We start from the raw sequence: 26,007 nt of genomic DNA, 5'->3' as shown, positions 1-26,007 counted from the left end.
GAACGAAATGATACATGCTACAGACCTCAGGATAATCCAAATTACAGATCCTCATACAGATAGAAAGTATAAAAAAGGAGCAAATGCAGTATGTGGGGCCCCATTGTGTTGCAGGAGTGACCAGGGGACACCTAAAAGGCCCGAAGATGGTGCAGGCACTTGGGGCGATTATAGGGGCTGTGATTCACCCAGAATCGCTGTGGAAGACGCTTATGATCAAATTCGGAACCAACACCAGGTGAAAAGATAATTATTTAATTAGGAAATTGTCAAAATTAAATCTAATCTAATGCTAATCCGAGATATGAAAGGTTATGTCATGAACGAACAAATATCATTGACTGAAATTTTATGGGTAGTTGTTATTTTATTATCAAGTAATTGCAAGAATTTAACTTAATTTAATTAACGTTAGATTTAAATCTATATTTTTCGAAATCTCGGATAATCCGGAATAAAAGCTCTAAATCCGGGACAATTTTTTCTTTTAGAAAATCCCGACACCTTAATCTTAACGCTAAATCCTTTTTTATGAAATTATAAATAACAATCAAAATAAAACAATTGTATAAGCTAATATTGAAACAAAGCTTATATTATTTAATATAATAAATATAATATTATGTATAGAAATCACCCAAGTGAGTGATTTTCTAATTAAGATTGAAGCAGGGCCATAGGCCAACATGAACATGCCTCATCCTTTGATCTTTTAATTTAAAATATTTTTTATTTATAAGAGTATTAATATAATAAATTTTAAAATGTTCAAATCGTTCCTGCATAAATCGTTACATATACTTCAACAATTTAATTTTTTTTAATAGAAAACGTTTTGCTAAAGGAAGTTTCTCAGGGTTTACTCGCAAAAGGTTGCACATACCTAAAGATTAAGGGTAGTATATTTGAAAATATATGCAAAATGATAATGCAAAACACGACATATGATTTGCTAAGAGTCTGCATAAAGTTTTCCTGAGAATTTTGCATTTTTCCATCAAATTTATGAAAATTTGCTCAGGTATCGGCCAAACCGTTCTAAATACAAAGTTGTGGGAGAAAATTGAAATTTGAATTGAAAATTTTGGGACAAATGTAACGGATACTTAATTCTAATTATAAAAACGTTTATGAAATATTTAATTCAACTTCTGAAAATGTACTGCTATTAAATTTTCTTGTATAATTGGATATGATACTACAACCCTATAAACCTGAATTTGGAAATCTGTATATAATTAGTATTATATTTAATTACTCTTTTAACAGGCGTATTAATTATTGTTTAATTGAATCACGTGCTTCAAAATTAAATTATCACAGAAAAGTGATTAAGTTTGAAATTAAGCAATTAAGCAATAAACTCCTGAAATACCAAAAAGCCCATAAACGTTTTGCATAAAATTAAAGCAAATTATTAAAAATGCTAATTAAGACCATAAGCAATTATTATTACCATATCGATGTATCTACATATTCGACCACAAATTCTTTAAAAGAATAATGTTTCAAAACCTATTCAAATAATTTCAAGTTTATGGCCTTCCAGCCGAAGTCGCAGTTAAATATTAAGTCATTGTGCATTTATTTGATTATGTTATTAAATGTTCAAATAAACAAATTAACATAGTAGATTTTATATTTGATGGATTGGGAAATAGGTCATAGTAAAATGCGCATTTTTAACTATATTCAAAGATATGGTTAAATCAATATAGAGTAAGGACAAATGATATCAAATTTAATCATTCCATACTTAACTAGTTTGAATTGTTTTGGCGGCACTTGTTAAGATTATTTACACGCAATTGAAATGTATTTTAAAAAACAATTCAGTGCACGTATTTATATTCTATATCAGCAATAGATTCAGTAAATATTCTATTATCATGGTCGGCAAAGTCAATATGAGAGACTAGGATGTCAACCTTGTGCAAATGATAACAGTTTTGGTACTTCAACTGCATTAGCAAAATATGAATAAATGTCCCAGAACTTAAAGATAATTGATCTAGGATTGACTGTAATAACTGTCATAAAAAATTCCATGCATCTTGACAAAGATATAAGTAAGATTAGTTAGAGCTTTGGTCAAACTCTAACCATTTTTTGGATATTGTGGTTAATTTTAATACTTTGTTTTCATTTAAATTGTATAATTATTGGGCTTTATTTTTTACATTTTTGTAGGAAACGAACGAGTATTGCAGCATTTTATAATCCTTGAGCAAACTTTTAATGGCAGCTGCCAAGGCACCTTACAATTTAAAAAATGTTAAATTAATAGTCTCTAAAACTTGGGAAATTTAATCTCTATTTTTGACTGTTTTCTAGAATGTTATTTAGGGTTAAGGTTCCACAGTTTAAATGAACAAAAATAACAAAAAAATACCTCAATAACCAAAAAATGGTTTCAGTTTGACCAACGTCTTACGTCTTACTTAAAAGCTCATAATTTTCAAACTTCACGAGATTTTTATTATATTTTTTCCTGTCATCCTGTGACCCCGTTTCGCCTTGTCCTTGAGTTCTGGGATATCCTGTATATATTTTTTTTATAATCCGAAATGTAATTTTCTTTTCAGAGAATTGATCTAATTTATTTTACCGGAGACATAGTAGAACATGGTGTTTGGGAAACTTCCATAGCTGGCAACAGGGACAAAATAAAAACATCTTTAGCCAAAATGCGAGAAATCTCACAAAATTCAATGATCATTCCAATATTAGGAAACCATGACCACATCCCGCTCAATGTGTAAGATAGAAAATAGAAAATTCAGTTATAATTATTAGTGGCCAAAAATATATTTTTTATTATCATCTGGCTCAACATTTTCAATTCATTGGTAAAATTTTATTTAATTGGTATGTTTTATAAAATAGATATGCTCCAAAAAATGTGCCTCAAGAATTCAGCACCCAATGGCTTTACGATTTAATAGCCCAGGAATGGCCAAGTTTACTTCAAAATCGATTAAATAATGTCGATACAATCAGACAAGGTGGTTACTACACGCTTCTGGTGCGTCCAGGATTTCGAGTAATAGTTCTTAATAACAACGTGGCATATGTCTTCAACTGGTGATCTCTTTTATTTTATAACAAAATTTGCCTTAATTGTTTTTACTATGTTTTATTAACTAATTTAGGTGGTTGCTGTATGATCCAGTGTTTCCAAAAGAGCAACTGCAATGGTTGCATGATACACTTTTATTAGCAGAGCGAAATCGTGAAAAAGTTCATATTTTGACACATATTCCTTCTGGTGATCCGACTAATTTTATTACTTGGGATAGGGAATACCATCGAATTATTGAAAGGTAATAAAAAATCAAGTAAATAATTAAGTTTAACAATGACTAACTTTATTGACATACATTATATTATATGTTTGAAATAAATTAGAAGTGGAAAAATATGTTGAAGTTAATATACATTAATTGTTCTCCCACCGCTGCCACCATGTGAAGAGATATTAATTATTGGTTCTCTTCTTGATATGTAAAAACAAACACTTTTTATGATTTATGTGTGTTATTTTAAATTATAACTTACATGATTGAGTAACAATCATGTAAGTTATAATAACGGAGAACAATATATTAAAATTTAGTTGAATTTAATTTAACATAAATAAATTTTGTATTATTTTGGGAATAGAAATACCCAATTGCAATCATTATCAAACCAACAACAAAATCCTCAGATTTGCTAGACTTGGATTTTAATAAAACTTCTCATATTTATAAAGATGATAAATAATATAAAATAATTTTAATACTTGTTTCTTTTAGATTTTCTAATATTATAACAAATCAATTCAATGGACATACACACGACGATGAATTTACATTATTCTACAGTTCAAGTAATAAAACAAAAGCAATAGCTTCTGCATTTAATGGAGGCAGTATTACTACTTTTGAGCATAGAAATCCTAATTACAAATTATATTATGTCAGTCAAAGAACCTTTGTAAGTAATAAAAATGTTACAATTAATAATAATTAGAAAAAAAAAACAAACTGATCAAATTTTACAAACATTTTTAAAGAAATTGACTCACGCACAAATATTTTGATTAAATGGAGTTTAGCCTAAAAGCACTCTTTATCGAATATTATCTTTTAGTCATATAGAAAATTCAGCAAAGTCAACTAGTAATCACGAAACTCCAGTTCAAAACCGCGTTTAGGACAACCTGATATCAAGCAGTAGTTAGCCAGGGAAAAAAGCCTTTTCCAGCACTTCTGCATTAGGTTAAAAATAATCTCTAATTAAAATACTATTTCAAAAATTTTTTAATTTAGGAAAATGGCATGTAGCTAATGAGTATCATCAACTTTTGAGTTCTGAGAGTTGTCCAAAAACAAATAATATTTTTTAATATTCCTTTTCCTCTAGAAAGTTGTAGAACACGAATCTTGGATATACAATTTAACAGAAGCAAATTTAAATGATTACCAAAGGCCAAGATGGTTCAAAATGTATTCATTCAAAAAGACTTTGGATTAAAAAACTTGGAACCAAGTGAACTTAGTAAATTGGTACAAAAGATGTACTCAGATAAAAATTTGGCGTACAAATACTTCTCTTTCAAAGTAAAACAAGCAGATTCAGCATTGGAAAAAGGCTGTGATCATAGATGTCTTAGAAATCATTTGTGTACTATTTTAACATCGGTACCAAATGAAGAACAAACGTGCCATATTGTGAGTAAAAATAATAAAATTATAAAATTTATTGAAAAATTACTAATTTTATTAATTTTATATATTTCAGATGAATTCAAGGTTTGGTACATCAAACTTTCTTTGTAAATTTTTACGACTAATTACTTTGGGAATAGTGGACATATGTAAAGGATTATGAAGGAATAGCAAATTTTTTTTTGATTATTTTAGCTGTGATTAAATCAAACCTAAAGTACAAATTGATGCAATTATAAAAATTAAATTGCATTTTATTTTATGTAATAAAAAAATTAAAATAACTAATATTTATTTTGATTAGACTTAAATAAATTGGAAATATTTATCATTTGAAAAAAGTCAAATGTTTTATTTATTTTTAATAGATGTATGAATTCGTTAAATTTTAGTGAGTGGTTTATATAAATATTGATGTTCATGTATATATTAATTAGATAAAAATATCTTTAATTAATAAAAATAAATATTATGTACTTTCTTTTATATTATATTATGTAAATTATAATTTTGTTTTTCTGAATTTTTTTTTTTGTTTATCAAAATACATACATACAATTTTATAAATTTTGTAAGTATTTATTAATGTTTAATGAGTGTTTATTTTATTTTTAACTTCCCGTAGGGTAAGTTTGTGTTGTTTTTTCTCGAGGAGGTGCAATTACAATTTGTTTCTAAAATGCAAAAAACATTTAGTAATTATAAAGGACAATATGTAATGTTAAGACCAAAATAGAGTTTACTCATAAATAGTACATATTTATTAACTACATAGTCTAAAAAAAATATTGCATCTCTTACAGCAAAAAAACTGCGCCTTATTTGAAGCAACATTGTTGCACAAAAAGTTAAACTCTGTTCTGCCTTATTTGAATAATTAACTAAATATTTATTTAGTACATGTTTGTAATATATTTTTGATTTATATCACGAACGATAATGACAAATACTTTATGACTGCACAACAACCTGTTGCTCAACGTCATTTTCATGTCGGACTAATATGCATTTAAGGTAGAATCTATATTTATACCTATATCAACCTATATAAACAATGATATGAATATTGGCGCAAATATTAAAGTTGCTATTACTGCTGATGATAAAATTTAAATGCTAGTGGGGATAAAAACAGTTCATTTTTGTCTTTGAGGCGTGCGAGAACGAGAACTCGTTTTATTTATAAATGATTTAATTCAGAAGCAAGGCAGTTATGTAATTTTTTGAATATATGTGATAAGAAAAACATTTAAAATTATATTAGTGTTAAGTAGAATTTACGTGAAAGTAAGATGTGGGTTTATTTTAATAGAATTTTTGCTGCGGTGTTGATTATATTGGCAGTGTCAGCAAGGGAATCGAATTCCCAAAAACTTACTGTTGATGGATTTAAAGGTAAGATATGAAAAATTTTAGTAAACAACAATAAAAAAATTGCTCATAGTATTAAAGAAATATTTGATATTCTGATTGACTATTTATTAATATAAATTTAAGAAAAAAACAATAAAATTTATATATTATTAGGTGCAACATAAATATTTCACAAACATACTGCCATTTTAAGTAGAAGTGTTTATTACATTGAAATTTACATTTATTAGGAATTAGTTCAGAACGCCAAAAAAATATTCCTATTCTGCTTACCTATTGAATTTTTCATTTGTTACAATTATTTCAAAATGCAAAAGAATATTACCATTCTGCTTAGCAAATGATATTTTTACTTAGTTCTTAATTAGTCGAAAACGCAAAAAGTTATTCCCATTCTGCTCAGGTAGCATAATTTCAGTATGTAATTAGAATAATAATAACAGTTCTAATGATTCCACAAACATGTACGAAAATTCATTAATATTTTTAAAGTGATATGTTTATTTAAAATATTTTTCAAAACTAATAACGTAATTATAGTTAGTAATGTTCTAGCCATATAACAAAATAAAGGAAGTAAAAATTTAAAAAACATACAAAAATTAATATATGAAAATAAATATTCAAAAAATAATGCAATTTAAATAATGATGTTATAACTATTTATACATTTACATGAAATTATTAATTTTAATTATTTTTCAAGGTGATCCTATAGAAGAATTTCGTCAGGAATATTCTACGTTTTTAAAAAAGGGCGAAGTATCAAAGAAGTTACAAAAACTTACTGATTTACTATTAAAACCGAGTGATGTAAGTGGATATAAATTAATATCTATATACTTACTTATATATTTTTTTTATTATTATATATTATAATTAAAATTTGAAAGATATCTTACCATACAATCGAAAAAACTACTTGTTTTCCATACAGAATAAATTTTGTATAATTATTAAGCACTTAAAATTAGTAAGCTAATTTAAATGCTTTGAGATAAACTTTCAAAATATTATTTAAAATTTAACTTATGACATAATATATTTATTATTTTATTTTTAGGAAAATGATTGTGCAAAATGCCAAATTTTGGCAACATTTGCAATCGAAAGAAGACGTAATGGGACTTCCAATGCAGAGATGAATTCTTTGATGAATGATATGTGTATAAGATTTAAATATATGGATAGGAAAATGTGTGAAAACATGATATATATGCATTTGGTACGTAATAATAATTATCTAGATCATATTTTCTCAAAAAAAAAAAATTCATGGACCCCTTACAATATTTTACTCTGAGGAATGGACCACCTAGCACCAGTTAGTTTTTTGTAAATTGCTAACTGTACTATTAAAAATTTTAAGTGAAAATAAGTCAAAGTTTTTAACATAAAAAACAATATGTTTGTTATTATCAACATATTTTGGACCATCATTTTTGTTTCATGGACCCCGAAATTTTTGTTTTGATGACGTAGACCTGTCTAGACCCCTGAGTGTCACATAGACCACTTTGGAATCTAGACCAACATCATAATTATTTGATAACAAATTAGTGGAAAATTATTATGTGTATAATTCATTATGTATTTCTAACAAGTATTGTTAGAAAAGAATAGTAATCAGAAATCGATCAGTTTTTTGTAAAAGTAAATTGCAGCTACATAAGCTACATTTTGGAAATAATTGAACTATTTAATTAATTGACTAAAAATATCTGAAGAATAAAAATAATAATAATTTTATATTAAAATGTTGTAATTTTTTTTTAATTAGTATTTTAATAATTTTTGTTTATTTCAGGATATCGTACTGTATATAATTGATAACACTCCAGGGCTAACCAGTAGCCAAGTTTGTGGTCTTGCATACAATACAGGACATTGTACCCTTACTGATCCTCGATTTGATTGGAAAATTGATATTGATAATAATAAACCAATAAATATAGTAAGTAAAAAAAATACAATATAGGCAGTCATATACAATTTGCAACCAGACACAAACAAGGACTGATGCCTCATTCGAATCTGTTAGCCCAAAACCGTTTGGATGCTAAATTTACCAAAATAGTTAAATGATCACAACCATAATAATTCAATTTTATATCTATTCTGATTATGTATGGAAACTTATTTTTCTCTTACTCAATAGCTAGCTTCTAATCGAAAAATCGAGATTATAACAATTACCACTAGAACATCCAACTAAAGTGTTTCTCTCTACAGTCTACTTAAGTGTTTCTTCCTCTAATCAACAAATCCTCACAATTTAATGGTATTTATTTCCAGCCAAAACCCAATCTAGTCAACCATATAACATTCAACATCCTCCATTTGTCCGATATACATTATGATCCAAAGTATGAAGAAGGAAAAAATGCCTTATGTGGACAATCAGCCTGCTGCAGGAATGATCAAGGGCCTCCTGATCATAAGGAGGATGGTGCAGGAAAGTGGGGCGACTACAGGGGATGCGATACGCCCAAGAAGGCGATGGAAGATGCTATTCAGCATATAAAATATAAACACCGGGTAATAATAAAATATTAGTTATTATTATTTGACTCAAAAATGTGTTTCCAAGTCAAAAAAGCCTTTCCCAGGCATTGCTGCATTGAAATAAAAATATATCATCAGGATTAGGGTTAATTCTATTAATGAAAACATATTATAGATAGGTCAATCGTTGAGTTGCTTTCTACTTTCTTATAGCACTGTTAAGATATCTTAACCATATATATGATTGCTGCACAAAAATAGGACAAGGTATAAGGATAACTACTTTAAATATTTAAATTATTAATATTTTCTTCTTGTTCAATAGGATATCGATTTTGCTTATTTTACTGGAGATATGATAGATCATGCCATGTGGGAAACATCGACCGAAAGCAATATAAAAACAATGAAAGAAGTGTTAATTGCTATTTATCCACTAGCTCCTAAATTATATCCAGTTTTGGGTAATCATGAATCACATCCCGCCAATTTGTAAGCAATAATGAAAATAGACATGTCATAAATTTCAAACTGTAGGATATCTATATAAGTAATATTTCTTTTATTTTCAAGATTTTCTCCAACAAATGTTACTGATACGGTTAGCACCCAATGGCTATATAATGCATCAGCAGATGTGATCAGCTTATTTATGTCTAATAAAGCTGCTGAGACAATTAGAAATGGAGGTTATTATACTGTACAACCTAAACCTGGACTACGAGTCATAGCTTTGAATAATAATGTGGCTTATATTTACAATTTGTAAGTCAATTACAAAATATTTTATTACGTCTGAATAAACTGTTTGTATAAATCTGTATTAATACCAAGGTGGTTACTGTATGATCCTGCATTCCCCAAAAAGCAATTGCAATGGTTACATGATACTCTGTTAGAAGCAGAAAGAACTAATGAAAAAGTGCACATTTTGGGACATGTTCCTCCTGGTGAACCCACTAACTTCATTACTTGGGACAGAGAATATAGGCGCATCATCCAAAGGTAATAAAAAATAATTTTATAGTTTCAAAATGTGAATTATTAATAACTTGGGGAAATGCACTATTTTTTCCAGATTTTCGCATATAATAACAGGACAATTCAATGGCCACACACATAATGACGAATTTAAGATTTTCTATGATTCTATGAATTCATCACATCCTATTAATGTTGCATTCAATGGAGGAAGTATTACAACTTACGTTAACCGAAATCCGAATTATAAAATTTATAAAGTCAACGCAGCAAATTTTGTAAGTATTTAGTAACAAATGCATATACAATTATTACCTCAATATATATTTATTCAGGAAATCGTCGATATTGAATCGTGGTACTACGATTTAGCCGAGGCAAATAAAAATTCTATTGTAAACCCAGAGTGGAAGCAAATGTACGGTTCCTTTAAGACAGAGTTTGGCTTAAATTCATTGAACAGTTCAGAAATGCACAGACTTGTATTGAATATGAAAACCAGCGATAAACTTGGAAAAAAATATTTTGAATACAAAGTTAAACGTGCTGATCCTGAATTAAAAAAAGGCTGTGATAAAACCTGTCTTAAAAATCATATGTGTGCAATAGTTACCACAGTTGTATCAGATCTCATCCAGTGCAAAAATGTAAGTTATTATAAAAAGTAATGGATTCAAGAACATTCTTGCAATAAATGAAAATTATTTATTACAGATCATCAAATCATCATCAAGCATTCTTCAGCATTTGAATATATATGTCCTAGGAGCTATTGTAATTTCCAATTATTTATTATTATAAAGTCATTTTTGTTAAGTTATTATAAATTTAGAATAAATCATTATGTTGGAAATATGTAAACGCTTTGAAAAAGCTAGGATCAAATCAAATATTTTTTGAAAAATACGAAAAAAAACAATTTAGTAAAAAAAACTTATTTGTAAAGTGAAATAAAGATATCTATATATTTTTATTGAATATAATTTATTATCTTATAATTATTCTTATTATGTACAATTCAATATGTTTAATATCTAATAAATAGTAACTCATCATAATGAAATTAAAGTTAAAATCTATTAATTTTTGCTAGCAGGCGACACCAAAGTGACCAAATTAATCAATTACGAAATACCATCTAATGCAATCCACTCCAAGTCTCGTTTTTCCACAAATTCCTCACTCGTTATTTTATCAAATAATGCAAGCTATAAACAAATGCATTATAATAATAAAATATTAATTACTATATAAGTACTATATTTTATTATTATAAATTTTCACCTGTTTTCTAACATATAAGACTAGTTTTTCGACAACTTCAGGATCAACATATCTCTGCTCAAAAAATCTCCTCCAAATAGCAGCAGCCAAAACCATATCATTTGAACCTAGTGCTTCATCATAACCAATTAAGGCATATTGAAATTGTTGTGACAAAATTTGAATTTGTTCTCTAACACCACGGCTATTGACATTCTACAAAAGAAAATTACATTTCTAATAAGAATGTCAATTTCACTTTCAGGGAACTGAAAGGCTATTCATTTGCTTCTGAATCAAGTTTACCCTAAATTGTTTGGTTCTAGTTGCAACATCAGCCCACAATGCCTCAACAATATCATTTCTCATTTCTCTACCGATACTTCCTTTCTCACATCCTTCAGCCATTGCACGAACTAGCAGCATCCAGACATGAAGTTCGGTTATAAGAAACCATGAATTGAAAGTATCTGGCATCTTACATACTTTAAAAAAATATTCATAATCAATTTTGTCTGCTACACTTTCGTACATCAGATAGGATGTAACTTTCCTGCGCTACAACATATAAAAGCAATACTTACACAAAGTCACCTGGATAATGAAATTTCTATAATTCACTAGATTTAAAACAATCTTTTAATAATTGTTGCAGAGATAAATTATAGGTTTTTTGAATCACTCTTTTGTTATAATGTTTAATAATTTGCTATTAGCATCATGGGTAAAAAAAAGATTTCAATTGGGAGTGTTAGCAAGTAACCAATCAAAACCAATTTTATGTATGTATTATTAATATAAATAAAGGTATAATAGTTTGCTTTTTGAAATAAAATCGTGAATAAAATTGATAAATAAATTATAGAAAAAATGATAGTAAAAAAAATTGATCGCCATTTTTCTACAAGGATAGAAAAGTAAGTAAAAATTACCTAAAATCATAGACCTTATACTACATAATGTATAAGGAATTATAAGGTCCTGTTTAAAATTCATTCTTCTACACAAGAATACCCCCTTAAGTGTATAGCTTGTAATTCTTATCCGTTTGTGTATTCAAATCAATTTTCTTAATAAATTAATGAAAGACTTACCGTTCGTGAAATATCCATCCATCCCATTTTCTTCAAAATTCTTTTTAAAACCCCTTCATCATTTTTTTCTGTATATTTTATACTTGATGTATATATTCCTCTATGTTTAAGCACGACATTATATTCAGGTTTAAAGTCTTGCACTAATTTTAAAGTCGGGCACAAAATTGGCAAACTCTGAATCAATAATTATTAGTTAGTAAAATTATTTTTATAATAGAAATAGAAATATAAAGGCTTACTGGTTTTATACTGAAGTTGCTTATTGGAATAAACGATCTTAACATCTTGATGTTTTGCATAATGATGAATTAATTATATTTGCACAATTAAACTTAAATTAACAACTAAACAATAATATAACTTTATTTGCCTGTCATTTCACTGTATTTACATAATTTATTTATAAAAATAAGTCAAACGCATTCCATAACACATCAAAACATTTTTAGGTTAAGTTATTCCACAGGGCAGTCAACATAATAAAATGAAATTCATTTTCTTCGATCGAGACTTTCGGGAGATTTGAAAACTTTAGCTAAAAAAAACGTAATCGTTGCACATTTGATTCCTCTGACATATTCTTTGTCTGTATTTTTATTATATTATTCTTTCATAACAACCTATAAATCCATTATGAGCATTTGCTGATTAATAATTTAAGAAAAAAATATGAATAATCACGAAGAGCAATGCAACGAAATAGAGGCTTTAGAATCTATTTACTATGGGGACCTGGAAAGTTAGTATGAATTTTAGGTTATATATTATATATCAATATTCATATAAACATAATTATTATTCAGTTCTAGATAAAGAACCTTTTCACAAATTCAAAGTACCTATAAAATCTGAGGAATACACAGCTGAGTCACCTGAAGGATTAGCTTGTTCACTTATATTTACCTACACCAAAACTTATCCTGATACACCACCAGAAATAGAAATAGAAGATACTGAAAATTTTGAAGATGTTGATGAAAATGAACTTAAACAACATATGTTAGAAGAGGTAATAACATTTTGAGGCAATATTCATAATATTTTAACTGGTGACACATAATTATTTCAGGCAAATAATAATTTAGGTATGGTAATGATTTTTACCTTAGTATCAACCGGTCAAGAATGGCTTAATGTTCAATGGGATAATTTAAAAAAAGAACGTGAAGAAGGAATTATAAGAAAACGAGAAGCTGAAGAAGAAGCAGAAAGAGTAAATCAATATACTATTGTAATTTACTTTGTATTCGAATAATATATTTTAATTCCTATCTATTGTAGAAAAGATTTGAAGGGACACGTGTGACCGTAGAAACTTTCTTAAAGTGGAGAACAGCCTTTGAATTAGATACAGGCATAACCAGTAAACGAGATAAAGATTTGAAAGACAGTAAAAAACTTACAGGAAAAGAGCTATTCTTAAGAGATACCACTCTTAATGAATCTGATCTCAAATTTCTGGAAGAAGGTATGTAAATTCATCTCTTTTTTTCACATTGAATGTAAATCAAATGTTTATTTTCCAGGTGCTGATTTTGTTAAAGTTGATGAATCACTATTCCAAAATCTTGATGATTTGGATTTAGATGATGACGATGATGATGATGAAGATTATGTACCTGGAGACAGTGATGAATCATAATTTAAGATGCATTTAAAAGATTCAAATCATTTGTTAAACTGTATCATGTCAATCATAAAATATGTTACATTAAACATAAATCTCTTTGAGTTTGCTGTTGTACAATAAGAATATGAACGAAATAATATACTTCAATAATTATGCTTTGAAACAAATATTTTATAATAAATAATTTCATATAAAATGTTTCTAAATGTATTATTTGTTCATCAGTAAACTGTTCATGGCCCACACCTTCTTAATTTGATCTTTTTTTTAAGCTTTGTTCCAATTTCAATTATATAGTGCCAAACATTCTGCAGTTATACCAGGAGTGTCCATAAGCACAGAATGTGGAGCACAACGCCAGGGATCATTTGTTTGTTGCTGCCAAGAATGTAGTCTCTTCTTCAGTTCTTCAAATGTATCCTATAACAATATAATGAATTTGATATCTGCATTAATAATTTAAGTTCTTATTATGTATTAGTAACCTTTATATCTGGCTTTCCAGCCAAATTCCTCAATTCCTCTGGATCATGCTTAACATCATACAATTCCCATTCAGGCCTATTATAGTATGATTTAAGATTGCGGTACCATGGTAAAGCATCTTTATCTCTTGTTCGATTCAATATATCCTATGATTTGAAAAATTAACAGTCTTTCAAAATTTGTTTATAATAATTGTTTTATACCTCAAATGTTGGGGATACATAAAGGTCTTGATCAATGGGAAAAGGTGCTTGATAGTTCAAGTTGTGTATTAATTTATAACGTTTTGTTCTTATTGCTCTCATTGGATAGTACATTGTGACTTCATGATGTGTCTGACTGGCAAATATTGCCTCATTTGGATTCTCAGGAGGTTCTATAAAAAAAATTTCAATAGGAACTCACACATTTATATATATTTAACACACACACAAATACCTTCATCTAGTAAATTAAGTAAACTTTTTCCAGTCAAAGTTCTTCCAACATTCACATCATTAGTTTCAAGTCTGCTTACTCCTGGTTCTGAAATATTAAACCAGTCTAGCAAGGTTGGTGTTACATCTAAAAGACTTGCTAATTCATATGTAACCTAAATCACAAAAACATCTGTCATTACTAAGACTTGTTTAGTTTATATGTGAAACCTATGTAGTATTTACTTGATTTCTACGTTTCTGACCAGGGGCTGACATAAACATTGGCTCAGCCATTCCTGAATCATAAAGATTAGTCCTACCACCAGGAACTGGTGGGCCATTATCTGATGTGTAAATTACTAAAGTATCATCAGCATGCCCTGCTTGTTTTAATTCCTCCAAAACTAATCCAACACCTGAGAATGTAACCGTTTAAGTTATCAGAAAAGATAACTAATTATTAAAAATGTCTCTACCTTGATCAAGTCTAGAAATAGTTGTGTATTGAGCAGCTAAATCTCTGCGAGCTGGTTCGGTATCTGGTATATAATAAGGTAATTCCAGCTGATCCCATTGGTAATAAATTGGATGCCAATCTGGGATCACTCCCATGCCCTAGTTGAATAAATAAATAGTAAAATATCAAAGTATTTTGTGAATTAATGGGTATTGAAATGTTTCTGATCTTACTTCTTCTCCAGAGCCCCACCTTTCACAATAACTTCCATATTGTGGAGTAACATGACCACAACGATGAGGATCATGGAAAGCTACATATAAAAGGAATGGCCTGCAAAAATAGCAAGAACACTAGTATTATTGAAATCCTATTGCACCAGAATCGTGTAATTAGTTCTATATCTGATATACATACTGTTTTCCATCATTTTGTTTCAGAAACTCTCGTACTAATAATTTAATAAATGTTATGTTACGTCCAACTTGATTAATAGGATGTTGATTCTCTGTTTGTTCGTAATCAAATTTAAAAACTTCATCTGGACCCACATGTTTCTTTCCAATAATTCCTGGAAAACAATTGCTGTAGTAAAACTAAAATTCTTGCAGGTTTTTGCATAACCATAATTGTGGTCATATACAATAAATATATACAGGTCTAAATATATATTATTTACCGGTTCTTATTCCATTTTCTCTCAAAAGATTTGGTAGGCTAGTTATGTTATTGAATGAGTTAAAATGATGTACCCCATGGTGCAATCCATACATTCCATTCTGGTGGCTTGGTTGTCCAGTTAACAAAGAAGCACGACTAAAAAATAGTATAATAAAATATTTACGATTTTAATTTTTGTATTTGTAAATATTTTACCTTGGAGAACAACTGCTAGACGATGTATACGCATTATTGAAAATCAAACTTTTTTTAGCCAAAGCATCTAGGTTAGGAGTTTGACAAATCTTTTCTCTATAAGCACCAATTTCAAATCCGCCGTCGTCAGCTAAATTAAAATGAAATGATCAAAATTAATAAGTGTAAATGCATTCTCAGTATAAGTGTTGTCATGTAGTTATATTGATATAAAAATTAGTGATAAAACCTCCAGTTAATCATCGATGTACGACAGTGTTTGACACGTCAAGAGACTCGGCTTGTTCAAAAGGAATTTTAAGGGTATGTTATTGAAAATTCACGAACCTAATAATATAACTGCATTTTTTATTGTATTTCCTGATGTTAGCTGCGTTTTGGCTAATATAAAAAACCATGCGAAAAATATATTCAAACAGGTTAAAGTGTACTGCATGTTGAAGAGTTCTAAATGCTTTTTATGTGCTACTTATATATACAACTACCAGCTCATTATTTTTTTTTTTTTATATATTATCAACTGGTTCTCAATCCACTTAAATTAGACCAGGCGCTGGCGTGGTTCGAAATTAAAATATAATCAGGGGGAAATATTCTTCATGTTGACCTCCCAAAAAATTCCGTCCAATTCTAATGCGGTTTCCAAAATTTGATTAACCCTGATAATTTAAATTGGCCCCTGTTAGGAATTCTATACTCTACACTAGGTCTCCAATTACCAAAATAATAACACCATAAATTTGAAGGGGGCGTCAAGGGGACTTAAATCTTCATCTTCAACTGGGGCACCAATTGCGAAAAAATAACACTATAAATTTGACGGGGGCGTCAAGAGGATTTAAATCTTCATCTTCAACTGGGCACCAATTCTCAACAAATAGCACCATAAATTTGAAGGGGGCGTCAAGGGGACTTAAATCTTCATCTTCAACTAAGGCACTAATTGCGAAAAAAATAACACCATAAATTTGAAGGGAGCGCCAAGGAGTTGGGATTTAAATCTCCATGTTCAATTCAAATTTCATGAACGAATTCTAAACTCTACTCTAGGGCTCCAATTGCCCAAAAATAACACCATAAATTTGAATGGGGCGTCAAGGAAGGGGATTTAAATCTTCATCTTCAATTCAAAAACTTATTCCATTAGATGAAAGATTCTAAACCTCACACAAGGGCTCCAATTGCCAAAAATGACACCATAAATTTTGAGAGGGCGTCAAGGAAGTGGGATAAACTCCAATAAAAAAACTTATTTCAATATTTGAATGAATTCTAAACCCAAGGGCTCCAATTTTGAATGGGAGGTCAAGGGAATGGGGTTTCAATCTTAATCTTTAATCAAAAACTTTTTTCAATATATTGGAAGAGGGCGTCTAGAGGGTGGGATTTAAATTTCCATCTCCAACCCAAAACCTTATTTCTATTAAAAAAACTTCCTAGTAAATTTTTCGTGCAAACTCCATCCAGCGCCTCGTCTATAAAGAGTGGGATATACACTTTCTAAAATAGTGTCTGCAATTATAATCCCTTCCAGGTACCATGGCCTCAAGAGATCAAAAAATAGTTTTATTTGATGTCGACGGAACATTGACCGCTCCGAGATGCGTCATAACTCCCGAAATGGAAAAATTTATTTTGGAAGAAATAAAACCAAAGGCCACAATAGGCCTTGTGGGGGGCTCTGACCTTGAAAAAATGAAGGAACAAATGAATGGAGAAAACGTTTTGAAAAATTTCGATTACGTTTTCCCCGAAAACGGGTTGATTCAGATAAAGAATGGAGTGGAAATTGGACGAGTTTCCATCCAAAAACACGTCGGAGAAGAGAAGTTACAAGAATTTATTAACTACGTTCTTAAATACATGTCGGAGTTGAAATTGCCTTTTAAACGAGGGACTTTTATAGAATTTCGAGCTGGTATGTTCAATATATGTCCAGTGGGTCGGTCTTGTTCTGTGGAAGAAAGGCGGCAATTTGCTGAGTACGATGCTAAACACAGAGTACGAGTGAAATTTATAGAAGCTCTTCACAAGCAATTTCCAGATTTAGGATTTTCCTTTAGTATAGGAGGCCAAATCAGCTTCGACGCTTTTCCCCGAGGTTGGGATAAAACCTATTGCCTCCAATTCTTGACGGAATTTCCGGAAATCCACTTTTTCGGAGATAAAACGGATAGAGGAGGCAACGATCACGAAATTTATTATCATCCTAAGACTATCGGTCATAAGGTCACTTCTCCAGAAGATACAATGAGCCAATTGAGGAACCTGTTTTGTTAATCTCAGCACCTATCTCCAGATCAGAGGTCAGAAGAACATAAACAATGGCCGCTCTAATATATTGATAATACAATTTTAACAAACATAATTTTATGCAAAATATAATATATAAGTTTTAATGCTATTTTATATGGAATCAGGGGTCATAAACGGTGGCCGCTATAATTTATTGATAATCCAATTGTACATAATTTTTATCCAAACAAACACAGTTTTAATGCAAAATATTTTATAAAACAAGTTCTAATGCTATTTTATATGGAAAGATTTTAAATAAAATATTTAACGTTTTTAGTATTTTTTTTTGTTTTTGCATAATTTGTATAATTCCAGGAAAATGTTCTAGATAATTCTTATCTAATGCATTAATGAGGCGACTGCATATGGTTATCACGTAATTTTGCAATGCTAAGAATGTTTTGGTTATTGTTACAAAAATACATTATCGACCTTCATAAACTGAAAAAACAACTGATTCACTACTTGACGATTTTTAACTTCCCGAAAGAGAAGTTTATGTTTTCCTGAACCGATTTTGAAAATTTAAAAGCCGATCGAATGATTCCAGATCGTACTGTTTAGTTTTTGGTAAAGATCGGTCAAGCGGTTTCTTTGTGAGTAATCTTATCGAACATCCTAAAATATTAAAAAAACAATTAAAAAAAGTGGTTTAATTATAAAAATACCTAAAAGTATGGAATAATAGACCGTGTCAAAATTTCAAAACTGTATCGTAAATATTTGAAAAATTCTAATAAATTCTATTTTCATTGATTAAGTCGATTGTTTACACTCATAGGAAAGTATTTGCAAGATTCCTTAAGACAAAATACCACTCACACCTAATTACAAACTAATAATAAATTATTATAAAACCCATACATAGATAAACAAGTACAAAATACAGGATTTTGTAAAGTTTATTACTTTTTAAAACAAATGAAACGCCAAGTTCCAAAAAACGAAAGATGTCAAATATCTTAAATTATAATTTCAATTAATTTAGTGAATAGTTAGAAATTTTTAGAAAAAATGTTTAGGAGTGAATCTATGGTTCTTTGCCAATTGTTTATTGCAAAAGAAGCAACTTATCAATCTTTAGCTGAGCTCGGTGAAAAGGGTCTAATTCAATTTAAAGACGTTAGTTCCAGATGAAATAACTTAAATTATATGAATCCTTTAAAAAAAATCGGTTATATACTAGTTGAATGCTGGAGTAAATTCATTTAGAAGAAAATTTGTCCATCAAGTTCGCCGATGCGAAGAATTTGAAAGAAAAATACGTTACATGCGGGATGCTATATTAAATGAAAAAATTCCGATTCCGGAATGCACTCCGGAACCAGAAACCCCAGAATTAAAAGTTGCCCCTGTTTACGAGGTGTAAAAAAAATATATTTAAAATTTCCAATATATATATAACACATTTTGTTGTATAAATCGTGTTACTATAATTCAAATATAATATTTTCAAGGCTGCAATTAATAAGGCTGAAGCCGCCCTAGTTGAATCTACCAACAGCCTTATTGGAATCAAACAAAATTTAATTGAATTACGAGAAATGCAAGCAGTGTTTGATTATGCAAAAGTACGTACAAATGGCATTAAAAATCCATATGATCTCTTACTTGAGTTTTATCCTTTAGGATCTTTTTCAAGAACCAATAATAGTTAGAAGATTCACTAATAATTCAAAACGAAACAAATCCAATAGCCGAGATGTAGAAAGTCGCAAAACCACTAAGGAGCAAGTGGGTCATCTTGGATTTATGACTGGTGTCATAAATAAAGATAAAGTATTATCTTTTGAGAAAATCCTTTGGAGGATCTCACGAGGCAATGCTTATATAAAACAAGCTGATGAATCTAGTATTCTGGAAGACCCTATAACTGTAAGTTAAATATAATGGATTCTGTAAGTATATTAAGTTACGAGGATTAATTTTAACTAAAAGTTAAAATAACAGTCTGTGCAGGATTTTCACATAACACACTACAAAAAGTATTGAACCATTTAAAAATCAATACTGGTTTCAAATCAATACAGATTTTTTTTTGTTAAGTTATTGCACATGAGTTAAATGCCTGTTAGGTTGGTGTCGTACGTATCTGTCAGAACTTAAAATTTGTTTCGGCGTTTCTCATCAATTTGAGGTTAAAAATGCATTTTGTCAAATGAAAGATTGTAAAAAATGAAATTTCAATAAACTACTTAAGAAATGCATTTTTAAGTATCGTATTTTAAGTAACAGTGAATTATATTGTACATTTTAATGTGTTACGTTACTCAGTAAAGACTAAAACATGTTTTCCATATGTAAACAAACTCACCCTTCCACAGCAATAGAATTTTGTATAACTTGCCACTTCTATAACAAAAGAGAAAAATGTCTAGTAACAGCAGGGGCAAATGTTCTGAAAGTATTTCGTATTATACCGGACGTGGAACCAGGCTCCAAAGAGAAATACTCATATGCACGTCCTCCAAAAATGAGGCTAGAATGCCTGGCATCTTTTCAATTGTTTGGCAATATCATGTCTTTGCAAGCTGTACGCTTATCAGGAAGCCAGACTGATGCACTTCTATTAAGCTTTAGAGAAGCTAAATTGGCTGTTGTGCAAATGGATATGATAACATATTCTTTGAGAACTCTTTCTCTTCATTACTTTGAAGATAGTGATATTAAAAATGGCTGGACAAGTTGTCAACATATTCCAACTGTGAGAGTTGATCCTGATAATCGGTGTGCAGTCATGCTTATCTATGGAAATAAACTGGTTGTATTGCCTTTCCATCGAGACAGTCTCTTGGATGAAATGGATACCATGGAAGCAAAACCAGTGCAAAATCCTGTGACTGGTGGTACAAGTAAATGCTCTATTTTAGCCTCATATATGATAGAACTTAAAGAATTAGATGAAAAAATTGATAATGTTATTGATATTCAATTTTTACATGGTTACTATGAACCTACTTTAAATATACTTTATGAACCAGTAAAAACATTTCCTGGCCGGATAGCTGTTCGTACAGACACTTGTTGCATGGCAGCAATAAGTATAAATGTGCAGCAGAGAGTACATCCTATAATTTGGTCTTTGGGAGGTTTACCATATGATTGTTGCCAGATTGTAGCTGTTCCAAAACCCATTGGTGGCTGCTTAGTCTTGGCTGTTAACTCTATGATCTATCTTAATCAATCTGTACCCCCATATGGAGTTAGTGTGAATAACATAGCAGATCATAGCACCAATTTTCCATTGAAGCCTCAAGATAATGTGAAGTTCAGCTTAGAGCGTGCTTGCTGTGTTTTTATATCGCCTGAAAGACTGGTGCTATCTGTAAGCTCTGGTGAGTTGTATGTTGTATCTCTTTTTGCTGATAGTATGCGCTCCGTAAGGGGTTTACATTTTGCAAGAGCTGCATCTAGTGTTTTAACCACTTGTATTTGTGTCGTGGAAGATGGTTACTTGTTTTTGGGTTCTAGACTTGGAAATTCTCTTCTATTAAGATTTACTGAGAAACAACAAAATACAGTAATATCTATAGAAGATGATGAAACTGAAGAAGTCTCAGCAAAGAAGAGAAGATTAGATACTGAAGATCCACAGATGTTCGGGGATTTAGAATTTGAAGTATATGGAACAGAAACTAAAACAGCTATGCAATTAGCTAGTTATGTTTTTGAAGTTTGCGACAGTTTATTAAACATTGGTCCTGTAGGTTCTGTAGCACCTGGAGAACCTGCTGTAACTAATGATGAACTTGCTGGACCGGACCCTGATATTGAATTAGTAACAACATCAGGTCATGGGAAAAATGGGGCCTTGTGTGTTTTGCAAAGATCTGTTAAACAACATATCATTACCACATTTACATTGCAAGGCGTAGTGGATATGTGGACTGTAATGAGTGATGATAAAATGACTGAAAATGAAGCAAGTCATGCATTTATGATATTAAGTCATGATACAACAACTATGATTCTTAAAACTGGCAGTGAGATTAATGAAATAGATGATACAGGTTTTCAGACAAGGGCACCGACCGTTTTTGCTGGTAACTTGGGAAATTGCAAATATATTGTACAAGTCACTACAAGAAGTATAAGATTGCTTCAAGGTTCCAGGTTGTTACAAAATATTCCTTTAGATTTAGGATGTTCTATTATACAAGCTTGTACATCTGATCCTTATTTATGCATCTTAAGTGAACAAGGTCAAGTTATTACATTGGCATTGCGTGATGTCAGAGGTGTTGCACGTCTTGTCAATAATAAAAATTCTATTGGAGCTGTACCTAGAGTTTTGTGTATGAGTTTATATAGAGATATAAGTGGAATGTTTACTAATACTCTGAGTGATTATGATGATTTCAGTAGTGCACCAACTTTTCAGAGCAGAAGGCCCAATAAAAAGCCAAGTATGAAACCAGAAAATGAAGATGATTTATTATATGCCGACGCCAGTAAATATGAGTTGCCCACATTGGCAGATATGGCCCAGCATATGCCTGCTTCGTCTTCAATCGATACATCATGGTGGAGAAAACATTTGCAAGAAGTGAAACCTTCATATTGGTTGTTTGTAGTTCGAGACACTGGAAATTTAGAAATATACTCTATGCCTGATTTACGTTTAAATTTTCTCATTCGACATGCAGCTCAAGGTTTAAAAATGTTAGTAGATTCCATGGAATCAGTTCCATTGATCAAGGATGTAGTAACATTCCAAGAACAATCATTTGGCAGCACGGTTTTAGATTATGGAATCAAGGAAATTTTGATGGTTGCTTTAGGTAATCATGGCAGCAGACCAACATTGATAATCAGATTGGATCATGAAATTTTATTGTACCACGTTTATAAATATCCCAAAGGAAATTTGAAGCTTAGGTTCCGGAAAATTAATCATGCTATAATATTACCAAAACCGGTAGAAATAGAGACCAAAATTGATGCTGAAGATATGTACAGTAGGTCTAAGCAGTATTTAACAAAAATGCGGTATTTTAGTAATATTGCTGGATATAATGGAGTCTTTTTATCTGGCGTAAACCCACTTGGCTATTTTTAACAGCCAGAGGAGAAGTTAGAACACATCCCATGTCCAGTGATGGTGCTATAGAAACTTTGGCTGCATTTAACAATGTGAATTGTCCAAATGGGTTTGTGTATCTAATTCAAAATCAGAACTTAGAATTTGTATTTTACCCACTCATATATCATATATGATGCTCCATGGCCTGTTAGAAAAGTTCCTTTACGATGTACAGCACATTTTGTTGTATACAATTTGGAATCCAAGACATATTGTGTTGTTACTAGTCAAAGTCAGCCTTCACAATCATATTATAAATTCAATGGTGAAGACAAAGAATTATCTGAAGAAAACAAGGGTGAAAGATTTTTATACCCTATGCAAGAAAAATTCAGTATGTGCCTATTTTCACCAGTTAGTTGGGAAGTAATACCAAATACAAAAACTGATCTTGATGACTGGGAACATGTTACTTGTTTGAAAAACGTAGCACTGGCTTATGAAGGTACAACATCAGGTCTCAAAGGATATATAGCTCTTGGTTCTAATTATAATTACAGTGAAGATATTACATCCAGAGGACGTATTTTGATCTACGATATTATAGAAGTCGTTCCGGAACCTGGTCAACCTCTAACTAAAAATCGTTTTAAATTGGTATATTCCAAGGATCAAAAGGGACCGGTTACTGCAATAACCCAAGTTCTTGGTTTTCTTGTATCAGCTGTTGGCCAAAAAATATATTTATGGCAACTTAAAGACAATGACTTGGTTGGTGTTGCTTTTATAGACACCCAAATCTACATACATCAGATGCTTAGTATAAAAAGTCTTATTTTAGTAGCAGACGTGTATAAATCTATAAGTTTGCTACGGTTTCAAGATGAATTCAGGACTCTGTCATTGGTGAGCAGGGATTATAGACCTACTGAAGTTTTTAGTATAGAATACTTAGTAGACAATTCAACATTGGGATTCCTTGTTTCTGATGTAGATAAAAATTTAGTGACTTACATGTATCAACCAGAATCACGCGAATCTTGCGGTGGCCAAAAGCTTTTAAGAAAAGCTGATTACCACTTAGGCCAGCACGTGAACGCATTTTTCAGGATACGGTGCAAAATCGCGGATGGCATCGATTCGCGAAAACATTTCTCAGGATCGGATAGAAGGCACATTACAATGTTTGCAACATTAGATGGTGGTCTGGGATATGTGATGCCACTTCCAGAAAAATGTTATAGAAGGCTCTTTCTTCTACAAAATGCTATGATGACGCAAACCCAACAATTAGCAGGTCTTAATCCGAAAGCTTATCGAACTTACAAATCGTCCAGGAAACTTCATGCAATCCAGCCAGGTGTATTATTGATGGAGATTTAGTAACTTCGTATGTGAATTTGACGGCTAGCGATAAATTAGAAGTCGCTAAGAAAATAGGCTCAAAAATGGAAGATATTTTATATGACTTATCAGATATAGACAGAATGACTGCACATTTTTAGATTTGTTTTTGTTAACAGTAATTATTAATTTAGGTGAATACTGATTTAGTTAAGTGTGGAACTGTTACAATTAATATGCAGGAAATATCGAGTTGCAACTAATTATAAAATTTATTTAAGATTTTGAGAAATATGTGTGTACATTCAAATGTATCAGACCATATAGAATGATAAGAAGTTGAGTTATAAAATAATGTAAAATGGTGAATGAAGCATTATAATATATTACTGTAAATAAATAGTTTTTATACATTCGAATTTGATTTTTAATATTTATAACGTAAATAAGTAGATAGTTGATAGACAACCAAATTATTAATTATTAATATTTTGATAAAAAAATTGATCAAATTGATTTTCTAAAATTTAATCATAATTATTTTTTATAATTCCCAACTGATATCTTTCAAATATTTTTAAATTTAAAAAATCGAGTAGTTTAAAATTTCAAAAATAAAATTGTTTATTTTTATTAAGGGAAATAGCATAGAAAAAGTTGCATTTGTTGTATTTTCACAAGGAGAAGCTCTCAAAGACAGAATTTCAAAATTGTGTGCTGGATATCATGTTAAATTATTTAATTGTCCAACAAGCAAAGAAGAAATAACGCAACTTTTTAATACCGCAACAGCTCACATAGGAGAACTCCAAATGGTAAATAAAATAATTTAATTAAATAAAATAAATCATAAAAGTAACTCGTTTTATAAAAGGTATTAAGGAGATCAACAGATTTTCGAGAAAACATGCTAGTTCGAATATCGAAAAATCTTCAGAGGTGGTCAATTAGAGTGATGAAAATGAAAGCTATTTATTTCACAATGAATAAGTTCAATGTCGATGTAACGGACAAATGTTATGTAGCCGAATGTTGGATACCAGTGATATATTTACCAAAAGTTCAAAGGGCTTTAGTCAAAGGATCGGTATGAAAAAAGAAGCATTTTTGGTCAAAAAGTTTTATAATATAAATATTTATATCATAAAACTTTTTTCACTGTTTATAGAAATTCAGTTCATCTATAAATTCAATATTAAACTTAGTCGAAACTAAAGAAAAACCACCTACATTTATAAAAACCAATAAATTTACTAGAGGGTTTCAAATAATAATGGATGCTTATGGAACAGGCAGCTACCGGGAAGTGAATCCAGGTTTAAAATACTTATTTGATAAAAAGTTTTGTATCAAAATATAGTCAATATTATTATAATTAATTGATCATTTAAGCTTTGCCTGCTATCATAAGCTTCCCATTTCTTTTTGCAATAATGTTTGGAGATATCGGACATGGCCTATTGATGGTTTTAGCAGCTTTATTCTTAATAAGACAAGAACGCGTTTTTCAAGTAAGTTGTATCAAAATAATATCTAGTACTT

General features: G+C 30.1%; 6 protein-coding genes and 1 pseudogene across 6 annotated transcripts; 5 read left to right on the top strand and 2 right to left on the bottom strand.

Annotated features, from left to right (window-relative positions):
* Positions 1–7: 7 nt before the first annotated feature.
* On the top strand, positions 8–4,875 carry LOC113383079 (annotated as a pseudogene).
* A 991-nt stretch (positions 4,876–5,866) lies between these two features.
* Positions 5,867–10,543, top strand: LOC113383017 (sphingomyelin phosphodiesterase-like). The gene is made up of 11 exons (XM_026621271.1): positions 5,867–6,107; positions 6,793–6,899; positions 7,150–7,311; positions 7,894–8,040; positions 8,382–8,624; positions 8,917–9,083; positions 9,165–9,356; positions 9,426–9,596; positions 9,670–9,850; positions 9,908–10,219; positions 10,287–10,543. Exons 1-11 carry the CDS (start codon positions 6,005–6,007, stop codon positions 10,371–10,373), a joined length of 1,872 nt encoding a protein of 623 aa, XP_026477056.1. The 5' UTR covers positions 5,867–6,004; the 3' UTR covers positions 10,374–10,543.
* Positions 10,544–10,661: 118 nt separating this feature from the next.
* Positions 10,662–12,369, bottom strand: LOC113383014 (ubiquinol-cytochrome-c reductase complex assembly factor 1-like). The gene is made up of 5 exons (XM_026621268.1): positions 12,172–12,369; positions 11,930–12,106; positions 11,142–11,393; positions 10,857–11,051; positions 10,662–10,780 (listed from the first exon to the last, which is right to left on the bottom strand). The coding sequence occupies exons 1-5, from the start codon at positions 12,229–12,231 to the stop codon at positions 10,697–10,699; spliced, it is 768 nt and encodes a 255-aa protein (XP_026477053.1). The 5' UTR covers positions 12,232–12,369; the 3' UTR covers positions 10,662–10,696.
* A 145-nt stretch (positions 12,370–12,514) lies between these two features.
* LOC113383016 (RWD domain-containing protein 1-like) lies at positions 12,515–13,607 on the top strand. Its single transcript, XM_026621270.1, has 5 exons — positions 12,515–12,671; positions 12,736–12,941; positions 13,002–13,145; positions 13,214–13,400; positions 13,459–13,607. Exons 1-5 carry the CDS (start codon positions 12,602–12,604, stop codon positions 13,572–13,574), a joined length of 723 nt encoding a protein of 240 aa, XP_026477055.1. The 5' UTR covers positions 12,515–12,601; the 3' UTR covers positions 13,575–13,607.
* Positions 13,575–16,236, bottom strand: LOC113383078 (N-sulphoglucosamine sulphohydrolase-like). The gene is made up of 11 exons (XM_026621334.1): positions 16,128–16,236; positions 15,801–15,930; positions 15,604–15,740; positions 15,342–15,495; positions 15,158–15,257; positions 14,944–15,082; positions 14,711–14,883; positions 14,487–14,640; positions 14,252–14,424; positions 14,048–14,194; positions 13,575–13,982 (listed from the first exon to the last, which is right to left on the bottom strand). Exons 1-11 carry the CDS (start codon positions 16,234–16,236, stop codon positions 13,848–13,850), a joined length of 1,551 nt encoding a protein of 516 aa, XP_026477119.1. The 3' UTR covers positions 13,575–13,847.
* Positions 15,971–18,338, top strand: LOC113383015 (probable phosphomannomutase). Its single transcript, XM_026621269.1, has 2 exons — positions 15,971–16,103; positions 17,335–18,338. Exon 2 carries the CDS (start codon positions 17,340–17,342, stop codon positions 18,078–18,080), a length of 741 nt encoding a protein of 246 aa, XP_026477054.1. The 5' UTR covers positions 15,971–16,103; positions 17,335–17,339; the 3' UTR covers positions 18,081–18,338.
* A 1,884-nt stretch (positions 18,339–20,222) lies between these two features.
* On the top strand, positions 20,223–24,779 carry LOC113383013 (cleavage and polyadenylation specificity factor subunit 1-like). Its single transcript, XM_026621267.1, is given in 5 exon segments — positions 20,223–23,131; positions 23,134–23,256; positions 23,259–23,308; positions 23,311–24,454; positions 24,457–24,779. Coding segments are annotated over 5 exon segments (4,233 nt in total). The 5' UTR covers positions 20,223–20,385; the 3' UTR covers positions 24,627–24,779.
* Positions 24,780–26,007: the final 1,228 nt, after the last annotated feature.

This window comes from Ctenocephalides felis, unplaced genomic scaffold, assembly GCF_003426905.1.
Source record: "Ctenocephalides felis isolate EL2017-DRISC unplaced genomic scaffold, ASM342690v1 CF-g0.4_SCAFFOLD_03570, whole genome shotgun sequence".
Lineage (NCBI taxonomy): Eukaryota > Metazoa > Arthropoda > Insecta > Siphonaptera > Pulicidae > Ctenocephalides > Ctenocephalides felis.
This window is presented reverse-complemented; position numbering and strand designations above follow the sequence as displayed.

Excerpts from the sequence above, each read along its gene's own strand:
- LOC113383015 (XM_026621269.1), top strand. The coding sequence starts at position 17,340 with ATGGCCTCAAGAGATCAAAAAATAGTTTTATTTGATGTCGACGGAACA.
- LOC113383014 (XM_026621268.1), bottom strand. The coding sequence starts at position 12,231 with ATGCAAAACATCAAGATGTTAAGATCGTTTATTCCAATAAGCAACTTC. Across the intron at positions 12,107-12,171 it reads GCAACTTCAGTATAAAACCA|AGTTTGCCAATTTTGTGCCC; the intron begins GTAAGCCTTTAT and ends TTATTGATTCAG. Across the intron at positions 11,052-11,141 it reads CTAGAACCAAACAATTTAGG|AATGTCAATAGCCGTGGTGT; the intron begins GTAAACTTGATT and ends TTTCTTTTGTAG.
- LOC113383016 (XM_026621270.1), top strand. The coding sequence starts at position 12,602 with ATGAATAATCACGAAGAGCAATGCAACGAAATAGAGGCTTTAGAATCT. Across the intron at positions 13,146-13,213 it reads CTGAAGAAGAAGCAGAAAGA|AAAAGATTTGAAGGGACACG; the intron begins GTAAATCAATAT and ends TATCTATTGTAG. Across the intron at positions 13,401-13,458 it reads TCTCAAATTTCTGGAAGAAG|GTGCTGATTTTGTTAAAGTT; the intron begins GTATGTAAATTC and ends TTTATTTTCCAG.
- LOC113383017 (XM_026621271.1), top strand. The coding sequence starts at position 6,005 with ATGTGGGTTTATTTTAATAGAATTTTTGCTGCGGTGTTGATTATATTG. Across the intron at positions 6,900-7,149 it reads TACTATTAAAACCGAGTGAT|GAAAATGATTGTGCAAAATG; the intron begins GTAAGTGGATAT and ends TTTTATTTTTAG. Across the intron at positions 7,312-7,893 it reads ACATGATATATATGCATTTG|GATATCGTACTGTATATAAT; the intron begins GTACGTAATAAT and ends TGTTTATTTCAG.
- LOC113383078 (XM_026621334.1), bottom strand. The coding sequence starts at position 16,236 with ATGCAGTACACTTTAACCTGTTTGAATATATTTTTCGCATGGTTTTTT. Across the intron at positions 14,195-14,251 it reads ATGTATCCCCAACATTTGAG|GATATATTGAATCGAACAAG; the intron begins GTATAAAACAAT and ends TTCAAATCATAG. Across the intron at positions 13,983-14,047 it reads CTGGAAAGCCAGATATAAAG|GATACATTTGAAGAACTGAA; the intron begins GTTACTAATACA and ends ATATTGTTATAG.